We start from the raw sequence: 21,152 nt of genomic DNA, 5'->3' as shown, positions 1-21,152 counted from the left end.
TGAATAGAGGGAGTGATCGATTAGCTGGGTGGGTAGGAGAGGTTGCGGGGTTGGGAATGTGAGTGTGGGTAGAAGATAGTGTGTGCGTTTGGGAGATATTGTATGTATGGTGGTGTAAGAATGGTAGGGGCAGAAGGGTAGGTAGTTTGGGAAGAAGAGGGATGGGGCACTTCAGGGAGAAGGGGGGTGCGGGCCGTTGGGGGTAGAAGGGAATTTGGTCACTGGTCATGTGTAATATTAATGTTTGTGCTACTATTTCAGTGCACTGGGATAGAATGGACTTGCATCGGAAGCTGGCCATCGGACAGCGCCTGGAACTGGCTCTTCAGTGGAGAAAGAGGGTGACCGGAAACCACAGAGTGCCTGATCCTGGTCCGGCAACAGCATCAGAAGTAAGCACCCCTTCAGTAAAAAGCAAGTTGGTTGACACCCCTATTAAAAGTAATGCTTTATTTTCTCAGTCAATATGCCAGTGAAATTGTAGTCTTCTCCTGCCTCATCTCTCCCCTCTACCTCCGGCATTTCTGTAAAGACATCTTGGGGTCGATACTCTTGTAAAGTTTGCAATCGACTATATGCCTACAGATCTATAATTATATGTATTGTGCTTACAAAGCTGTTTCACCAAAGCGCGATACTATGTGAATAAATAACCAGTTAGGCAGAAAAAAGAGCATATACTTGTGGGCGTGGCTTTATTAAATATTGAAATCTGAACAATTTCCAGATCTTTATATAGTTTTTCAGGTTTGAGAAATCTAATCATTTTTTCTTTTCTTATATGCACAGAGGAACATTCTTCTCGTTACAGGCTTCATGGTGAACCAAGGGAGATTGTGATGACGGCAAAAAAAGACAGACTAGCAACTTGGCCTGCTATCTGCTGAAAAAACGCGGGACCGTGAATATAGCAAAATGGCAGAAAAGGAAAGATTAACATTGGATTGTCATCGACAAGAAGCTATAAAAGGTACACAAATGCCATTCAGAACACACATGTTAAATATATTTATTTGGAGCTTGTACACTGCTAATTGTCTACTGCACTTCCTTTCATCCAGGCATCTCTGTGCCAGGCACCACTTCAGCAAAGTTATAATGTTTGTTAATTACCTCCTTTCAAGATCTACCTGTTGGTAAGATGTCTTTTTCCAGCTCTTTTCAAACAATTTCTACACAATTATTCCTTTTTGCATTTCAGAATGTATCCGTTAAAGCAACAGAAATGGGCTTTGCAGAACTCTCTGCTGTTGAATACCGAAAAGTACTGCCGAACACAATTGGGATCTCCTGTCTGAAGCAGAAGGCGCCGGACTTGTCTTTTTCTACCCAAGTCTAGTCACTATTTACAGAAGGCAAAATTCATCTTATTTTTCAAATCATTTAGTTATTGTATTATAAAATGCTACCTGGGCTGGTTCAGGAGAACTGCCTTGCTGCCTGTACTTGTCTGGGGTCCCCCCCCGGCCCTCTTGCTCCCTGTGTTGTGGCTGGGTCCCCTCCACCTCTTGCTACCTCTGACTCTCTTGCTCCGTGGGCCGGTCCGGTATCCCTTCCCTTTGCGTCCTGGGCTGGGTCTGTATCTTCCCTCTCCTCTGCTCACAAGGCTAATCAAGGGCCGCCCCAACACTTGCTTGATCCCTGGGATGGGTATGCATCACCCTCTCCTTTAATCTGTGGGTTGTGTCCCCACCTCTGTTTTCCTCCTTGGGATGGGACATGCCCCCCAGCTCGATGGTCTGGGTCTGTGCCCCCGTCCCTTGCTCCATGGGCTGTTTCTGGGTCACCATCTGACTTCCCTGATCCCTGGACTCACCCTAGGTCCACATCAGAATCCCTTGCTCCCCAGCTTGCTCTGGTTCCCCATTTGACTCACTGGCTTGTTCTGTGTCCCTAACGAACTTCCTTAATTGCTGGGCTCTGTCTGGGTACCCATCTGGCTCCCTGCGCTGGTTCTGGGTCCCTCCTTCACACTTGCCGTGGGTCTCAATTTGTCTCATTGGCTGGTTCTGGCTCCCCACCTAACTTCCTTGAAAGCTGTGTACCTGCTTCACAATTGCTCTGTGAGCTTGGGCCGTACCCGACTTCTTGCTTACTGGGCTTATCCGGGTTTGACTCCCTGGCTGATATTTTTTTTTAAATCCATGCATGTGCACTAATTGTAAAGTACCCAGTTCTGGGATTGCTACAGTCATGCTTGTGTATATGTGCCCATTTTCAGGTTGAACCTCATTGTGCCTCTTAATAAATGCAATTGAATAAAAATCAGGTGTTAAGTTCTTTGTTTTAAATAGATAATATCCCATTAGCCTTGTTCGACTGTCATATCATTTTACCCAAATGACGACAAAGACCCAATGAGTGTAATGCCTGCAGGAGGGTTTCTTTTCAAGGTTATGGTTAACATCGCTTTGGGATTTTTATAGGATTGTCTTGGGTTTGCATTGCTTTTGGATTTTTATAGGATTGTTTTGGGATTGCATTGCTTCTACCAGGAAGGACTTCTAATTAACATATTTCGGGTGCATTAAACCAAAAGGAAGCCATTGCTTGGGTTTATTTGAAGATTGTGTATTTTAGTGCAGCGCTTTGTAGTTGTGGGAGTTTATTGGGTGTGAGGACATGTTAGCTAGAGGTGAGAAATGAAATGAGGGAGTTTACAGGTTGGTTCGTGACATGGGGGAGATTTGTAGTTTTGTACATTAAATCAGCGAACTTAGTTAACATTTGGGTGCTAAAGCATAGAAGTCAAAGAGGGAAAGTGAAGGCTGCAAAATTCCGTAGGAGTTTTCCAGTACACTATACGCAAGTCTAACTAGTGTCATTCTAAAGTAATGCCAACAATCTTACTCAAAAGGGATACATCCTGGGGTAATCCAACCCCTTTTCCTTAATCTTTTGGAAGCATCTTGAAATCATTTAAACTCATCCCGGAGTTATCTGCAATAATCATTCACAATCCAAAACCTGGAGTAATCCTCACCCATCCTGAATTTGTCATGGAGTCATCCTGAAGTTGTCATGGAGTCATCCTAGAGTAATCCGAAGCCATCCGGAAATAATCCCGACTCTTCCTGAAATTGTAATGGAGGCAAACCTGGAGTAATCCAAGATCATCACTGGAAGTAATCCAAACTCATCTTAGAGTAGTTTCTGTGATGACTCGAGTCATCATCTCATTAAATATTTCAGCCCAAACACATACTTCAGAATGATCGTCCTGAACTATCCAAGGATGACTCTAGAATGAAGTCATCGGATGATTCCAGGATGATCTTCCTTTAAACTAGGGTGGACCTTGTTTGGCGTGGGCAGAAAAGCTGCGTTTGGCAGAGTGCCATCATGTGAACTGCTTAGTTAATTAAGCAATAAGCTGCGAGCAAAGGGGGGGGCGCATTACCACTTCAGGTAATGTCTCAGGCCCATAGTTACAGGCCCGTAAGACTGGGGTACTAACAGCATTTTTTTCCTGTTCCGAAACGCTCTGGTGTTTTGGAACAGAAAAAATAAAAAGTTTAAAAAATGGGCGCCAGGGAAGGGAAAACTAAGTCAGTTTTCCCTTTTCGATGGCGGCCATTGAAGAAAAAAACTGTAAACAAAAAAAATGGCCACCATGGAAAGGGAGAAGGGACTAGACAGTCCCTTCTTCCTTTCCATGGCATATTGAAGATCAGAAGCACATCCGCCGGAAACAGTGTTTCCAGCACGTCCGCTTCTTGAAGGAGCAAAAAAAACAGGTAAGTGGAGGGGGAATCTGTGGCGCACTTACCTCATTAATCGAAGGGGGAAGATGGCAGCCTCCAGCCATGAGGCGGCTCGGAGCAGGGGGATTACTGCTAGTAATTCCCCTGTTCTGAGCCTCCCCATTGACTGAGAGGCTGCTGACACCAAAGCCCTCCCCATTCTCCCCTCCCCCCCAGGTATAATGAATAGGAAAACTAGATATTGGATCCGGACTTTGGATGGATTGTGCAAGCAGAAATGAACATCTTCCTGTCATGCCCATTTTTTACTTGTGGTTTAGGAGAGAAGGCGACTATGTCCTACACAAGAGAACTCCTACGTAACTTTGTTGTTGACAATTAAAAAAAATGATTGTAGTCTTGAAAAAGGACATATTAAAAGCATTTCTTCTTATACAGTCCATTGGAACTACGATAAGTTCCCAGTGTGTACCATGATAATGCAAGTCTTCCATGGTCTGCTTTATATACTTCTTGTCGAGCAGACTTGCGATGTACTTTGCACACCATCCATGTGTTCCCAATGCTCAGTAACGATCAAGCCCTTCTTTAAAATGAACACAAGCTGCAAGCAAGCACGTACCTCGGTTAAATAATACACATCAGCAGTTATTACTTGAGAACAAGAACACATGTTTATCATGAGTTGTAATAACAGAAATTCTACAGAAAGTCCAAAGGGCACAAAAACCCATAAGATGAAAACCAAGCGATGTGAGCGAATAGACAAACAAGTCCTGAAAAGACAAGAGATAGCACAGCGCGTAAACATTCCTTACCACAAGGGTAGCTCAAAACCTGGATGTCATCAATGGCAATGTAGCCGCTTCGCCCATCTGAGACTTCAGCTTCAAATATTACCTGTCAAAACGGCAGGAAAAATGTTTACAGCACTCATTTCGTAGAACTCCCAGTACAATTTGTGTGCATACGAGACATACTACCTTTTATTATTCGGCTGAGCTTTCTGAAAGGTTCAGTGACTGAAAATAATGTTTGTTCTCCAAAGAAACATCCCACTTAACCCCCAATCAAAATAATTTACTTCATGCACAAATATTTTCGGTGCCACATGAGCTATGCAAACTGTTGCACTATAATCATACAACCCAATCCATCCACTAGACAGTCTTGAAATTAATGACATTTCCTGCATTACATAATACAAGTAAGGTTTTGTGCGATCAGCTGGAGAAAAAGCTTGGTTGTTTCCATTTGGACAGAGATGGCTATTGTTGGCATTTTTTCTTAGTATGCACCACACAATACAGGACAGACAAAACTTCAATTTACTTATTTTTTAAACAGAGGGGTCATTTTGTACATTTTTCTTTACTTATCTCAGTTGGAAGAAAAATCGTTTTTCCATAGTCTGGTTTCAGAAAATGTAAGTAAATTGTGGTTTTCATAGCTGCGTCATTTATTAGTTTAGAAGCCACTATGCGTATATACATAGCCTTTATAACAAGACTAAAACAACACCTACTCAGAAACAAGACAGCAAACAAAGTGCTGAGCTAGTACAAGATAACCATTTGAAAACGTAAAAAGCAAACTGCATTACTCCGGCGCCAAACAAATAGGGGAAAAGCATTACAATGAAGATCAAATCTAAAATATACTATGCACCACATTTATACATATTTAGTGACTGGCTGATTGGTGTCCTATCCTGCTGCGCATCTATAAAAGTTAGTGTGTTAGAGCAGATGCATGACTGACAGCTTACGAGAACATTGAGTGCTTGGTGTGTGAATGTTCTGAATTGGTCTGGGAGAGGGGAGTCTAAACAGGAGTGAATGTGGATGGTCAATAGGTAGTGGTTATAGTCCAGAGTAACTGAAAGCTTACAGTAAATTTATATATGCACAATAAAGCTATACAGACTTCCTAATGAAAAGGTGACGAGCTGGTACGTTGCTGAAGTACATCAATCTTAAACTAGAACAAAATATGTGAAGGTTACTAGACTGGTAGACTGATGATCAAAACGGCGTGTACCAAGTCACACGTTTGCCTCACTCTTGCCCCATCACCATGGGTGAGGTAACTCTGTTATTCAGTAAAATATCTGGTTATTACATGCACACGCTTGCTCTTCACGGACAAGAAGTCTTATACCCAGCTCCATATGCAGAACTGAAGACTATGGTCCCTAAATAGGTTCATTAAGGGACCGGTCAACAGAGCTAAACTGCACATAAGTCTTCATACTAGAACAGCTTTAGCTAGGGACTCCCTAAAGTGCTTGCACACCACCTACAAGTAATCAAAAATAAGGGTGCTAGACCAATCATGAACCTTAAACCAAGAGACCTGATCAGCGCAGTTCCCTTATTGCTGCAGGACTTCCTGTGGATTGTCAAACAACGACCATATTTCATATAGCCTTCTGCCAGTCTTTGGCCTTTTTGATATTGTACAGGAACAGATGTTAGCAGGCACAGACTCTCTCGCTGCGGACACTCCCTCAAGAGAAAAAGAGGTGTGTCAGGACCATCTGGACGGGATTAGGTATCTACCCTTAAGCATGCAGTGCAGAGACAAGGGCTGCAAGGGCTGGGACAGATAGCTGAATAGCAGAACACCTGAGGGGTCAGAAGAGAGTAACCAGTGCCCAGACTTGCCCAGAGACCATCCTACTGCCCAGGCTCTCCTCACATACCTCCAAATTGACTAAGTGGCTAACAATGAGGAAGGAACTCTGGCAATAAGTAGGCAGGAATTCACAGATGAGATGGGTAACTGTCATAGATATCAGCAAACAGGTGCCACACAAACTAGCATGGGTGTACAAGATAATTTGGCTGGGAACACCGAATCCAAAAAAAGACACTAATGAATGCGAGGCCAAGGGCATGGGTGCAAGGACAGCTTTTGTAGATAAAGGTTTACACAGATGAGCAGCATCTTCTGATTGCAGCCGACGCCATGTAGAGAAACTTCAAACAATGTTAATCTAATAAACACTAAGGTCTTTGGAATCTGTAATCTGTGAGAGAGCATGAGCTGATTCCAAACAGAACCTCTCCACTACTCCCAAAGGACTTGGCTTTGCAGAGGGGAGGGAATGGAACTGTCAGACATGCCAAAAGAGTCGCTGGAAGTGAGCAAGAGACTGGCAAATTCCCTTGTGTCTGAAACCTTTTCAGTGAATCCCTATTCACTCTTTTTCCCTTCCATGCGGACCTCATGGACAGAACCTCAGTCAGAATGTAATATCAGAGGTGCTGGTATACAGGATGAGCAGGCTTAAGTGGGACACATGAAACACTGGTTAGATCTCTCAATGCTTGGGTAGAGCAGTTTCACAGCTGAGGAATCCAATTTCAGGATCCTAAAGAGACTAAAAAAGCAGGGTTTGTTTTGCAACGGCAGGATCTGCATGTTCGTGGTCGATAGCCAATTGTTAACTCAGGAGTTGGTGGTAGTTTGCAATTGGCCAGGTGTTGGGAGTCGTTGACCTCTTGAGCTGATTGGAGTAGGTAGACCATCCTGTTGGCTATCTCTTGTACTGGGGGACAGGGATGGCTCCAATGCATCGCTACCTGGGGCATGCAAGGGTGGCTTACTTTAAGGCACTAGAAAGGGGATGTACCAATAGACGTGTGGCTATTTACTGCAGCTGTCTTCGAGAGGGAGACGTAAAACAGCAGAGATTCTGTTTGGGAGAGGAAAGTAGTGGAAAGATGAAATTGCAAACCAAATTGGTCAGCCAGAGCATGTCAAAATGTAGCTGTGAACTAAGCTTTAGAGATGGACAGTATGGTGTTTGAACAGATGCACCGGGTTTTCTGCAAACTAGAGTAGAATAATGTGAGCTGGATAAAATGACCAATCGCACAGTAGGTGTTAACCATTTCCCAGAAAAGCGTGTGGTTGTGTGACAAAAATATTATTACTCTGCAGGAGTTCCAGAAAGTAGTCAATAAAAGTCTGACTCAGCCTCAACAGTGACCCCAATCAAAGCAGAGACAGGCACAGCAGAACAGGTATACCTCCTTCTCCTCCAAGGGTAGCACAGGCCCATGACAGACTATATTCTTCAGTGCGGGTTTGAGGTGGTTCAGAAGCAAACCAAACAGTAGTAATCGTGAATCAAAATAATGTCCAATCAAGGTTCTATTCACACAAATAGGATCTTTAATCAAAACAATAAAAAGAATCACACAACTACTGTCCCACCCCATAGAAATCAGCTATATATTCAGAATAAAGGGTACTATGGTTTTCTAGAGAGGGGTGGCTAGGCAATTCTTGCAAGAGCACATTGAAAAGTTCATGAAGAGGTCTTTCAAAAGGTAGAATAGGGGAACTTATCAATCATTAGGGCCTTTTATGGTACACCAGGGGGATAACACCATTTCAAATACTTTGCAATGCTCGTCTCTGGGGCTCAACAGTAAAATCCAGGCTTCTGGATGCTTTACTGCAGTGAAGCAGGTCTCTAGTAGGCAGTTGAGTTGTGCTTGCCGGACGGGGCATTGGAATGGAGATTGGTTTAGATGATGGCTACCAATGGATCGAGTAATGATTTGAAACAATGCTTTCGCTGGGTTGAGTCAGCATGCGAGACAGGTCATATCTATGGCTTGCAGCAAGTCTAGTCGGGTCAAGATGCTGCTTCCACTGGATTGCATGGGCAGGCAGTCAAGATACAGCGAGTCAGTTGCTTTCACAAAGTAGAGCTGGTGGTAAAGCCGAGGCAAGATGGTATTTAATGGGTCGAGTCAATATTAAGTCTACTTGAAAAAGCAGTTCAAAGTACTTCGAGTGGCAAAGAGAGGCACCACACTTTCTGTAGTGATTGAAGTGAGTTGAGCACGATCTAGCCATCTTGGAAAGCATCTTGAATCAGAAGACCAGCTTTGGAGTCACTAAGACACCCAGTCCAGAGACTCTCGGGGAAGAGGAATCTTTTATTTTGCCATTCCCAACCAGTAAGGTTTGTAGACAGCATTTGCAGAGTTCTGTCATCTCCAAGGACATGTCCTGGGTACCAGTGCACTCATTTGTAGTAGGCCTTGTCCAACCAGCTGGTCATCCCAAAAGGTTTTTTGTGCTGGTTCTGAAGAGGTTTTCTATTCCTTGGGAGCTCCTGGTCTTCACCTCACAGGCAGAGGACTTTACAGTAGACCGTACTCCAAATGATGTTCCAGAAGAATCCTCTAGTGTCCATGATTAATCACAGGCGCACGGGGGGAGGGCAGGGGCTGCGCCACCCCATAATGTAGGCAAAATGCCACTGCAGATTGACTATGTGCCACAATAATATATGTTTGCAGCTGAACACACACAGACTGTGTTCCCTGAAGAGGAAAACAAAGAGATCCCTGGGTGGGACTCGCATGGTGTTTTGTTAACAGCGAGCATACACAGCCCTTGTTCACCAAAGAGACAAAAATAAAATAAATTGCTCATAGTTGTATAATTGTGTAGACTCCCAGAAACTATCATGTCAAAACCACACATGGCGTATGTGTATTTTTATGCATGTACCAGACTTTGTGTAAACACAATATTTTAACCCAGCGGTACTCAGTTAAAACGGTTTATAGTGACTATTTCGAATGTAATTTTTTCTAATGCCATTTTCTCGAAACAATTTTTCTGAATTTTTTTTTCCGAATGTTTTTTTATTTTATGTTTAAAATGGGGGGGTTCCCCCCCAAAACCCCTGTTTTTTAAACACTTTTTTTTTACTTACGAAACCCCCAAAAAAATATAAAAAAAAATACATTCTAAAAATGTTTGACAAAATGTTTGAGATAATTGCATTTTGAAAAAAATGCATTCCAAAATATGACCGGATACCAGTTAAAACACCTCTCTGCCTGTTAGAACTTTGGGTTCCAACAGCTGTATTCTGTTGAAGTTGAAGCTGTATTCAAAGTGACCTTTGAAGCTGCCCGTTTATCACTACCCAGTGAAGTGAAAACATGTCTGGGGTCGTTTGTGGTCTCGTACAGAAGGGATGTGGCCTAGCAGTTCGGGCTTGACTGCCCCTTTTGGGGTACAACCAAGCCCGATTTGCATATAGTCTTTCCTCTTTCTGTACTGGCTTGGCAGGCTGAAGAGCAATGTCTGCAGGGTTGCCCAGAGCAATATCCAAAGGTTTAAGATTCATTCTAAACCTTCCAGCCATCATCTATAATTATACTGTTCCTACTGAAAGGCAGCTGCTATGGGATCTCCCTCTCAGATCACGCTAACAGCACAAATCGACATCAATAACCAACCGAGTGGGATCTGGTTTTAGAGGTTCCCAGAGGACATTCTCCACGATAACATCCAGGTGGGTTTGATCTGGGAAAAGATACAGCGCTATATTGAAGAAAATGATGTGGAGAGGGGTACGTCCCAGGGGTTGCCATGGAATGCCTTCAAGGCCATTCTGCGAGGGGTATTGGTAGCGCTGAGGGCACAAAGGGATAAGCAAAGAAGGAAATTTGAAGAGGACCTAGAAAGAAAACTGAAGGCAGCATAGTACGCTCTAGTTAAAAACCCCAGCAGAAAGACAAAACTATCCCTGAAACATATACAAGGGCAGCTGAGCCTACTACGGAACAAGAAAGCGGAAATGGCCCCCTGAAACATAGGTACTATGTCAGCGTGAGCAAAGCCAATACGTTGCTGGCTAGGCAACTGAGAGAAAAGGGGCACCAAAATACCATTCAACAGCTGAAAGACGACAGGGGCCAGATGAAAACGACGAACGAAGACATGGGTGAGGTGATGAGGGGATACTATCAGCTGTTGTACTGATCAGACTCACCCACAGAAGATAAGTAAAAAGCATACATGAGTCATACAACTCCCCCCAGATAAGGAGGCCTTGGATTTAGACATGCAAGAACAAGAGGTCCACCGAACAAAAACCTCCCGAAAAATAAAGCACCGGGAACAGACGGATACTCAGATGCCGTTTACAAAAAAATACAGGGCGATATTAGCCTCGAAATTGACGAAACACTTGTGTATGAGCGCGTTACAATACAATGAACATGGTATTGTCGGCACCTGGCTTTACTGAACTTGAGTGTTGTAGTTTAGAGCTGCTTTCAGAATTAGAGTTAGATAGGTTTCATCGACTTCTGGGAACTTTTATCAGATCGTAATGCACAGAGATGAGCCACAACATAGGAGCAGGGAAATCGACCAGGACGTGTGATGCTCAGATTGCACTAGAATAGAAGAACATGCTTTTCGGTCTACTTTAATGCTTGAGTAAATGCACCGTGGAAAGACACCCAAGAACTGAGCTCCCTAGTACAAAAGAAAAATAAAGAAAATATTACATATAAAAAACATCTATAAACGAAACATTGAAGTAATACCACCTACAGCTATATTTTTCACATACATTCTGTTGGGCTAGTGCTGCCCTGCTCAGATTGCAAATTCGGCGCCTCGCTCAGTTCAGCAGCAACGACACAGACAACGAGAGGGAGTGAGAGCTGGAAGAGTGGTTGGCCCACTTCTCTTCCACGATAAACCAGATCAGAGGAGCCGGGTTGGGAGGTGGCGGGCTGTGGGCTCCGGCTGCTCACCGACAAGGGATCACTTATTCAGCACTGTGCCCACTGGAGATTGGCTAACAATGCTGGTAACTTGTCTGAGGAAATGGTGCAGAACAGGAATACAATAAGGATTCAGAGAAGTAACTAATTGGGATAAGATGGAAATGAGGTAGAGGGAATATAATTGCATAAGTAGGGGTGCATCTGTAATGGAAGGCAGTGGATCACAGTATACCGATCTAATAAAAGGGAAAATATGAAACTAATGGTAAATAGCTTTTTCGGGTACCAGGGGTTAAAAGTATATTTGAAGTAGTAGTATAATTAGTGAAGGCACAGTTGTGCTCAGGATGCCCTTGATGTGGGGAGGCCAGAGCTACTCTACATTTTTAGAGCCCTCCCGATCCGCATCCCTCTGACCTTTTTTAGAGCCCTCCACAAAATCACAAACCAATTTGTCTGGAACAACAAAAAAAACTAGAGTTGCTGCCAAATGAATGAGAATCTCAACTTCCCAAGAGGGAATGGGGGAACCGGACTTCAGAGCCTACTATACAGCCGCCCAAATGAGGATTATCGGAGAATGGCAAAAAGACGACCGGGGGAAAATATGGAGACCCATGGATAGGGCTGCAGCAGGGGGAGGACTGGAAGAGATCTTTTGGAAACCCAATGTAGACAGACCGGCACAAATGTACAGTAGCTCAACTTGAATAACGGTGGGAGATGCATGGGACTTTGCAGTAAAAAGGATGCACATTACTACCTACCCCTTCTCTCATACACTTCTCTTTGACAAACCACAATTCAACCCGGGTCACAATACACACGCCTTTGAGAACTGGCAGCAGGGGGGGTGCCAGAGGGTAAGAGACATTTGTGGGAGACCAGGTAAAACTTTAACAATGCAAGGCAGTCTTTGGCTTGGGGGAAAGGAGAGGCACAGATACACCCAGCTGAGGCACTGACTCCTACACCCCACAATGAAAGCAGCGGGGACCCGTCAACTAACCCCATTCGAGAAGTACCTAAACACACACTCTGGGGACAGGAAAGTGGTTACATCAATATACAAACACATAAAAGAGGGATAAGTCTTCGCGACAAGAGCATATATGAAGAAATGGGAAGAGGCCACGGGACAGTCAATAGAGGAATCAGAATGGGCAAAATTATGAGAGCAGGTCCCAAAACTATCGAGATCCCTACAAATTAGAGAGGTATGAGTGAAACTAATATTCCAGTGGCACTTAACACCGGTCAGACTGCATAGAATATACCCCGGGACCTCATAACTATGCTGGAGGGAACGTGGAGGAGTGGGTACCTGGAGTCACATATGGTGGGAATGCCCAAAATTAGACACCCATTGGAGAGAGATCCAGGAGGCAATAGAGCAAGTTCTAGGGGTGAAGGGAGGAGCCAACAGGGGACTAGCAATGATAGGACTCAACAAGGTGCTAAAGGACATCACATCGAAACCGAACGGCAAACTATGTCATTGTGATGATGGCGCCAGTGCTCGTTCTGGCCCATTAAGTGGAAGGCAAGAGGGCCCCCCCCCCTCAGGACCACAAATGGGTAGCGAAAATCTAGACATTTGTAGCCATGGAATGGCTCACCTACTCAATACAAGGGGAACCTGGCAGATTCAGCACAGACTGGTCATGTCTACTGCGATATTTAACAGAGGGCACACGCCGCGCATGGTGTACTAGATTGATGAGCCTCCTGGGTATAATAGACCCTCCCGAGGGGGCATGGGGAAGATGAAAGTTTAAAAGACTTACATCAGTGAGCAAACACGAAGGCAGATCCAGAGGAGATTGTCATTACCACAACACAACCTCTCCGAGGAGAGGTGCCCCAGCAAGGACAGTTCCCGGATCAGGGAGGGGAGGGGGGGATGTGGGGAAAGGTATCCCCATATGTTGGAAATGCTATTGTTAAAAATGCAAATAAAAACGTATTGTAAAAAAATAGGGAAAACCATCCTACGAGATCCATATGTGCATGGTCGCTGCAAGAGGACAAATCCACTAATATCAGCTATGGAGCTGGTGACTGACAATCTAATTGCCATGTAAACTGCTATCATAGGCAGAATGCCTGGTGTAAGTGTATGATGCTATAGTCAATTATGCACATCCTAACTATAATCAATTCCATTACTTTATAGTAGTTAGGAACGCATGATCCATCTCCAGGTAAAGAACAGGATAAGAACATTATTCCGATTGCTCTTAAGAAAGCCTGATGCCTTTTGGATAGCAAAAGCAGCAAACTTGGGCTTCACAATATTAACTAAAACACTACAATGAACCTTCCCCTCTGTCAAACAATCATTTGTTTACTGTAAGGAACTCATGGGGGCAACAAGCAAGACAGACACAAGTGATCACAGTTCAAGGGTGTTTACTGAACAATGAATGCTGTATGCCGGTTGGAAAAACGCCCAATCTAAACCTAAATCGAAGATGGGATCAAGCTTTGTCCATCAAATGAAAAATAAGGCTGTCCAAGTAGCGTTGTGTCAAATAAAATAACCAGGCTACTCACCATAGTGACCACCTTACTCCTAGTCCATAGTCCCCTTTCCTCCATACTTATTCCTCTGTCCTGCGGTACGGGACCGGAGTGCTTTGTAAAAGCATCCAAAAATGTACTTTTTTTTAGTCATTCCTCTCTTTCTACAAGGGCCCGGCAAGCGGCCGTAACCCCGCCATCTCAGCTCCACCCCACGCATCGCCCATCAGTCCTTTTCTATCACCAGGTCAGAGACCTTTTAGCAATAACAGAGGAACCTTATTAGAGGGGACGCCGGGCAGGCGTATGGAGGAAAGGGGTCTATGGACTAGGAGTAAGGTGGTCACTACGGTGAGTAACCTGGTTATACTCCTACGTCCCGTCCCCCTTCCTCCATACTTATGGGAAATTCACAAGCACTCCTTACAGGAACAATGGGTTGATGGAAAAACCCCTTACTAAAACAGGTTCTTCAGCACAGCCTGACCAAACTGAGCATCAGCTCTTGAACTCCGGTCTAAACAATAAGGTTTACAAAAAGCCGATGGGGAGGCCCAAGTAGCTGCCTTTGCAATGGTCTCCCAGGGGAAATTCCTGAAAGGCAACTGCGGCTGCCTTGCCCCGCACCAGGTGTGCATGAATACCTTTAGAAGGCTCCAGCCCTTGAACGGTGTAAGACTCCGTAATGCAGGCCGCGACCCATCGGGAGATGGTCGCCTTAGAGGCCTGCTTACCTTGTGGATTACCAAAGATGACTAACAGTTGAGAAGAGCTCCCAAGTTTGGAAGTTCTGTCAAGATAGAACTTAAAAGCACTTTTAACATCCAGACAGAGTAGAACCCTTTCCGCCTCTGAAGCGAGGTTCGTGAAAAAGACCGTCAGGGAAATAGACTGGTCTAGATGGAACTCAAATCACCTTCGGCAAGAAAGAAGGGCTTTCCGTAGGACCACCTTATCCTTGTGAAAAGCCAAGAAGGGATGTTCCACCGACAAAGCTTGGAGCTCACTCACGCGCCTTGCCGAATTGATGGCCACCAAAAAGGACACCTTCCATGACAGGTGCTTGAGGTGCACCATGGCCATTGGTTCAAAAGGCTTATGGCACAATGCTGTCAGGACCACATTTAGATCCCACGCCGGGTGCGGATCGGAGGATAAAGGCGTGTCAAGCCTGCAAAATATCTCTTAACCACTGGATTAGACAGAGTAAGAACATTAGTCCGTAGATCGGTATGCGGAAACCGCCGAAAGATAAGTTCTACATGACAGAACGTGAACTCCCGACTCTGCTAAGTAGGATACAAAGGACAATACCGTGTCAATCGTAGCCTGCCTTGGGTCCAACTGCTTGTATAAACACCAATGACAGAACCTAAGCCATTTGCTTCTGTACTGGGACCTAGTCGAAGGTTTTCTGGCTGACTGGATAATGCACATGTTATCCACAGACAGGCTAAGATGTTCTAAAGACCTGAACTCGGGCACCATGCCGCCAAGCTGAGCGATTGTGGGGAGGGGTGCCACAGTTGTTCCCCCTGGTGAAGAAGATTGGGGGTCACCGGTAGCCTGATCGGCAGATACACTGACAGGTGTTGGAGTTCTGAGAACCAAAACCTGGCTGGCCACCACGGGGCTATGAGCAGAAGAGAAAAGTTCACTGAGTTCTTCAATTTGCAAATCGTCTGATGAACTAGAGGCAGAGGCGGGAAGGCATAAGCCCTCATGTTGTGCCATGGAATCTCGAGAGCATCCCCCAGAGAGGAGGCTGCCAGTCTGTTTCTGGAGGCATACAGAGGAAGCTTTTTTGACGCCGTAGCGAAGAGGTCCACTTCCGGAGTGCCTCAGTGCAGGAAAATCCATGAGGGGACCTCCACCTTCAGTTCCCACTCGTAGCCGACTATAGTCGGCCAACTGAGGGCATCTGCCATGACATTCAGCTGGCCCGGAATGTGTACTGCAAGTAGCCAGACACCATGCTGAACGTCCCACTCCCAAACCTGGATGGACAGCTCCACGAGCGGGGGAGACTTGGTGCCCCCTTGCTTGTTGATGTAAAACATAGACACCACATTGTCCGTGCGAATCCGGACCACCTCGTTGGCTACGATCGGTCTGAAGTCCTTGAGTGCTAGGAAAATCGCCAGGAGTTCCAGATGATTTATGTGGAGGAGCTTGTCCTGGGGCGACCAAAGATCCGAGACCTGAAGAAGATCCAACGTCGCACCCCACCCCAGAAGGGAGGAGTCCGTTGACCGTTATTGTCAGAGCTGGGTCCTGAAACCCCGCCCCCACCGACAGGTTGCTGAGAGATGACCACCAGTCCAGGTCCGCTCTCATGGAAGCCGGAATCGTTATCAACTTGGAGTCCGGATCCACAGCCTTAAACCAAGAGCTCCGAAGAGCCATCTGAGTCCGCCTCATCTTGAGGCGAGCAAGAGCCAAAACGCACGAGGCCATAAGGCCCAGAAGCCTCTGAAACCACCAGGCCGACATGCTCTCCGACTGCGCAAACATCTCACATGTGGCCAACAAATCCGCCATTCTGTCCCCGGTCAGGTATACGCTGCAGTCGATCATATTCCGGCAAAAACCCAGGAAGATCAAGTCTTGAGAGACCGTCATGGAAGATTTACGCCAGTTCACTGACAGCCAGAGGTGGAACAGGAGCTGGAGGAGAGACTTAAGATTGCAGGCAGCTTTCAGCGGGCAAGGGCTGTGCAACAGCCAGTCCTCCAAATACAGATATATATGGATACCCTGCAGACGAAGATAGGCCGCGATCACCGACACACATCTTGGTAAAGACATGTGGTGCCGAACTTAGGCCAAAAGGAAGTACTCGAAACTGGAAATGCTCCTCTCCCACAGAGAAACAGATATCTCCTGTGTGGACTCAGATCAGGATATGCATGTATGCATCCTCAAGATCCAGTGTAGAGGAGGTCCCAGACATAGCCTGCACCCCATCCCCTCATTTCGAGGTACCAGGAGTGTACTCGCCAAGGTATGACGTATGAGGAGCAAATGAACCAACAAAGAGCTGCACTGGGACTCTGCCCAGTATACATCAGAAGATCCACACCTGTTGAAGCGCCCATTACCAGACAACCCTGGGCAGCACGGTACCCTATCAGACAGCCGTACCAGCAGCTGAGACGAAATGAAGAGTACCTACAGATGGTCCATGAAGAGACCCAAAGAGCCTTAATGGAAGGCCAGTGGAAATGACATAAGAGCCTGAATAGACTTGCGAATTAACAAAAATGGCTATCGAAGATAGCACACCAATGCGAGCAGTTGTGAAAATATATGTAATGGACGCAGGAAAGAGAATGTTAAAACGTGAGGAAACGTTGCTACGAGACAAAATGGAAGCAACCAACCAGTTAACCGTGTGTAGATAGGCTTGGAACGCAAGAAGCTAAAGATATTGATAGTGCTTGCAATGCTTAGTAGAAGATTAGAGCGGCAAGCGCCAACCATATATCTACCTCAATAAGACACATTATATAAGTGCGACTCCATTTTGTAAAAGCAGAAATGTACCCAGGATGCCAGGGGCCCGACAGGCAGAGTTTCAGAACGCAGCCTGTCAAGAGAAGGAGCGGAATTGAAACTCAACAAAGAGCGGCTCATGCCGGTGAAATCAAGGTCAACCAGAGAAAGGGAGGAGAGCGTCCGCTAACAAGACTCTACTAGCCTGCCCCATGAAGGTCAAGATAAGGGGGGCCCATGCAGGTGGCGAGGCGGAAACAGAATTAAATACACTAAAAGCTGGAAACTGAAGCAGATTCATGGTGAACAGACATGTGACCAGCCAGGCGCGAAGAGGTACCACCACCTGATGTCATCCAGGACCTGAGGATGCCATAACTTTTCCAGATAAGAGGCTACAGTTTCGAGGCTATACCCAGCCAACTAATTGACACATAGCCCTAAGATACTGATTGATGGAAGGGAGGCAGGGTGAAACTTGGGACACCAGGCACATGGGTGTCCATGCTGCATGCTGATAATTAAAATGGGGATTTATGTCTAGGGGTGTAATATGCCCAATCACAATGGACCGAGTTATCTGGAGTCCTATAGATAGTAGAACCAATAGGACGCCATACTTGTAGTGACGTCAATCACGTGTGATGTAGTGGGAAGGGCGTACACGCCCACCCAATAAGAATTATACAATCCGCATGCTCTATTATCATATACAGATTTAGCGCCTATACTCAAGTTACCTTTCCTAACCAATTATATTACATGTCGAGTTTTGTAGAATTAGACCTCAATGATGACGAATATTGCCTATAAGAATTTCTGTTCAACTGAAGTTCGAGAAAGTTGGAGCGAGACAAGTGATCGCAATACTGCTGATTTCCATTTGTTTCTCTGTTTGATGAACCTGTCATTAAACGGACTTCCCTTTGCCAAACTACTGAGTCCTCATTATTGAGTCGTGTTGGAGTAAGTGAATCCTGCACCCCCGGTCTTCACATGGTGCATCTATCTTGTTTTATAAGTACTAGAGGGTGCGCACTGATCTATGGGCCCGTCAGTGAAACCCTGCTCCTCTGTACACTTGGTAGCAGAGGATGGTTACAGCCATTAATTATTGATATAATACTATGACACCTTTAGACCGACGGCACAAAGTAACTCTGGGCCTTCGGCAATATCACAAGTCCTTTCGCCATTCCAGCTGAGTAGACTGAGAAGCTTCCCGTGGACAATGATAGAGTAAAACTTTGAAAAACTGCAGTGGGTCTGAAGGAACCTGCCTTCCAAGCATAACCGTTCTCATTTCCACAGGCAGCCAATCGTACGAAAAACCCTTAAAAAGCAGGAAGAGGAAGGGCGGTGATCCCAAAGCTCCAGAGAGGAAAAGATGCGATCGGTGAGTGAAACAAATTTGTTACTTTGGCAAATGTCGTGTAGGCATTAGAGCCAGTAAGGGAAAGGTAACAGTGGGTGGCGGAGAAAAAATTAAAATAGTCAGAAGTAGAGAAGACTGTATATATATAGGGGGTAACTACTCGAGCATAAGAGATAACGAGTGGATACCGGGGGGACACCCGAGAGAAACAAGGGGCACTAGGGGACACCTGAGATAAAAACGAAGGATTACCAGGGGGGGGGCACCCGAGATAAAAACTAAGGATTACCAGGGGGACACCTGAGATAAAAACGAAGGATTAGCAAGGGGACACCCGAGATAAAAAACAAGGAGTACCAGGGGACACCTGATCTATAAACGAAGGATTACCAGGGGGACACCTTAGATAAAAACGTAAGGATTGGCCTTTTTCCTGCGCTTTAATACAGCGGTCAGAAGCAACGTGAACTCATAGCCCATATAATAAAGGGACAATTCGACTACAGTGACGTTTAAAGATGCATCAAAGGAGTTTGTTTAAACTCCATGACGGGGTATTGATTAGAAGGCAGGTATATGTATGACCAGCTGCTGTCTGTCTAGTCTGTCAAGTGTCTGTAATATGTGTTCTGTTGTACATCGAATGTAAAAAATAATTGTATTATTGATTGTGTGAAATGTAATTTGGCTTTACGCGATTCTGTAACTAAGAGGGAATCACCAACGAATTGATAGTTTTCTGAGCAAATTGATATTATAAAAGTTTGGTGGGAAAAGATTGGATTGGAGCTTGTGTAGTTGGTGCTTGCTCGTACTATTGGAAGGATAAAAATAACTGTATAAATATTGTTGGTGTCGAAATCAAGAATGGAGGAAGTTACTCCACTTGCACATTTGTGCAAGCAGCTACCCAAGCATGTACCAAAACTCAAGAAGTATAGCACAGAGTGGGTTAACGGTACCACCCACAAGATGTTTATGCCTTGGCCACAGAATGGGTCCCTTTCTAAGGCTGTTTTACAGCATATGACAACTTTCCTACACGCCACCTATACAGGCAAGAAGCTAGAGAAACGTCTTGCTGTTCTAGAATTATGCAAGATGTTTGAAGAAACGAAGGTGGAAGAACCACCCACAGACTGGATACTAAATGTATGTACGGAGGGGGGTGAGACGCCTACCGTGCCACCAGCCCCGCCTGAGCCAGTCATTGAAGGGAGTAAATCAGAGGGGCTTTACCCGCTAAGAGAACTTAAGGCAGCCACGGGGTATAGCAACCCCGCATATAAGTCGCCTACGTACAGTAGTGACGACAATAAGGGAAAGGAACAGGAAAACAATAGCGCCTCCGCGGTCACAAGGGACAAGGAGAGACGCGAAGATGAAGGAAGAGATCGGGCACAGAGTTGTGCACCTCCTGATGAGGAGAAAGGAAAATAAATTAAAGGGAAATGAAGGTAGAGTTGATGAGATAGCATTTGCGAAAGACTAATGGATGGGAGGTCAGATATTACTGCAGTTGGATGGAAAAGGAAGTGATGACATAAGGCCCAGAGAGAGGTCCGATGAGACGCAAAGGAGAGAGAGAAAGATGGAAGGGATGAAAGGACAAGAAGGAAGGATAGGCTAAAGCGAGAACTCTATCGCCAAGAGCAAGAGAAGCAGCTCGATCGCAAAAAAGAGGCAGCCTACAACCAGTACAGACAGACTAAGCAAAGGATGGAAGAAGAGCAAGGGGTGCGTGAGAAGAGAGCGAAGAGATGAGAAGCGGAGGAAATTAGAAGGGCAAAGGAACATAGAAATGAAAGGATGAGGGCAGTAGACAAGGCTAGAGAAGAAGCGTAAGGAAATAAATGAAGAAGCAGAACGTAAGCGCAGACAGAGGGCACGAGATCTTGAATATTTGGAGCGGGAAGTTAAAAAACCCAATCCTGTTGTAGAATGGGAAGACACAGAAGAATTATTTCCTGCAAGCGACTCGGTGCAAGGTATAAGTAGGAAAAATATTGAAGATGACTGACACCAGAAGCATCGGGGAAACGATTGATAAAATATACAATGAGATGGGGCTAGAACAGATATCCGATGGGGGAAGGGGAAGGGGAAGATGAGCGATTGGAGAGCACTCAGCTGTATGAGGAGGTCACTCGGAGTAGTGAGAGCAGGGGACTGTCCCTAGACAGGCTAGAGATGGGCAGAACGAAGAAGATGCAAGGAGTTGTGTGAACTGGGAGTAGTCAAAGTGACTCTGGTGGGGAAATGGAGGATAAGGCACAAGAGGAAGGGAGACGGTGCAAAAAAAAAAATGGTTCCCAGGCGACAGAGGGGCAGGATGGTCAGACGCTAGCGAGTCCACAAGTAGGACACCGAAGTCTGCCGCGCAGTCCGGCCGACAAGAAGAAACACCCCACGGTCAGAGGGGGCGTTGGCACCTGCCTATGCTGATAGATTAAGGGCATTGCCAGGGAGACAGCAAGGTGGAAATGCCACCCC

General features: G+C 45.4%; 1 protein-coding gene across 18 annotated transcripts in view; it reads right to left on the bottom strand.

Moving 5' to 3' along the window:
• The window catches only part of PTPRK (protein tyrosine phosphatase receptor type K), a 1,571,968-nt gene that overhangs the window by 1,055,462 nt on the left and 495,354 nt on the right, over window positions 1-21,152 (bottom strand). For all 18 annotated transcript variants that reach the window (XM_069607477.1, XM_069607481.1, XM_069607480.1 and 15 more), the window contains one exon: window positions 4,523-4,604. In XM_069607477.1, coding sequence (XP_069463578.1) covers window positions 4,523-4,604 — 82 coding nt within the window. The remainder of the gene's footprint in view (window positions 1-4,522; window positions 4,605-21,152) is intronic.

The sequence above is a fragment of the Ambystoma mexicanum genome, chromosome 4q (assembly GCF_040938575.1).
Source record: "Ambystoma mexicanum isolate Mex_15411 chromosome 4q, UKY_AmexF1_1, whole genome shotgun sequence".
NCBI classification, from domain to species: Eukaryota; Metazoa; Chordata; class Amphibia; order Caudata; family Ambystomatidae; genus Ambystoma; species Ambystoma mexicanum.
The sequence above is the reverse complement of the archived record's forward strand: the minus strand, read 5'-3'. Positions and strand labels throughout refer to the sequence as shown.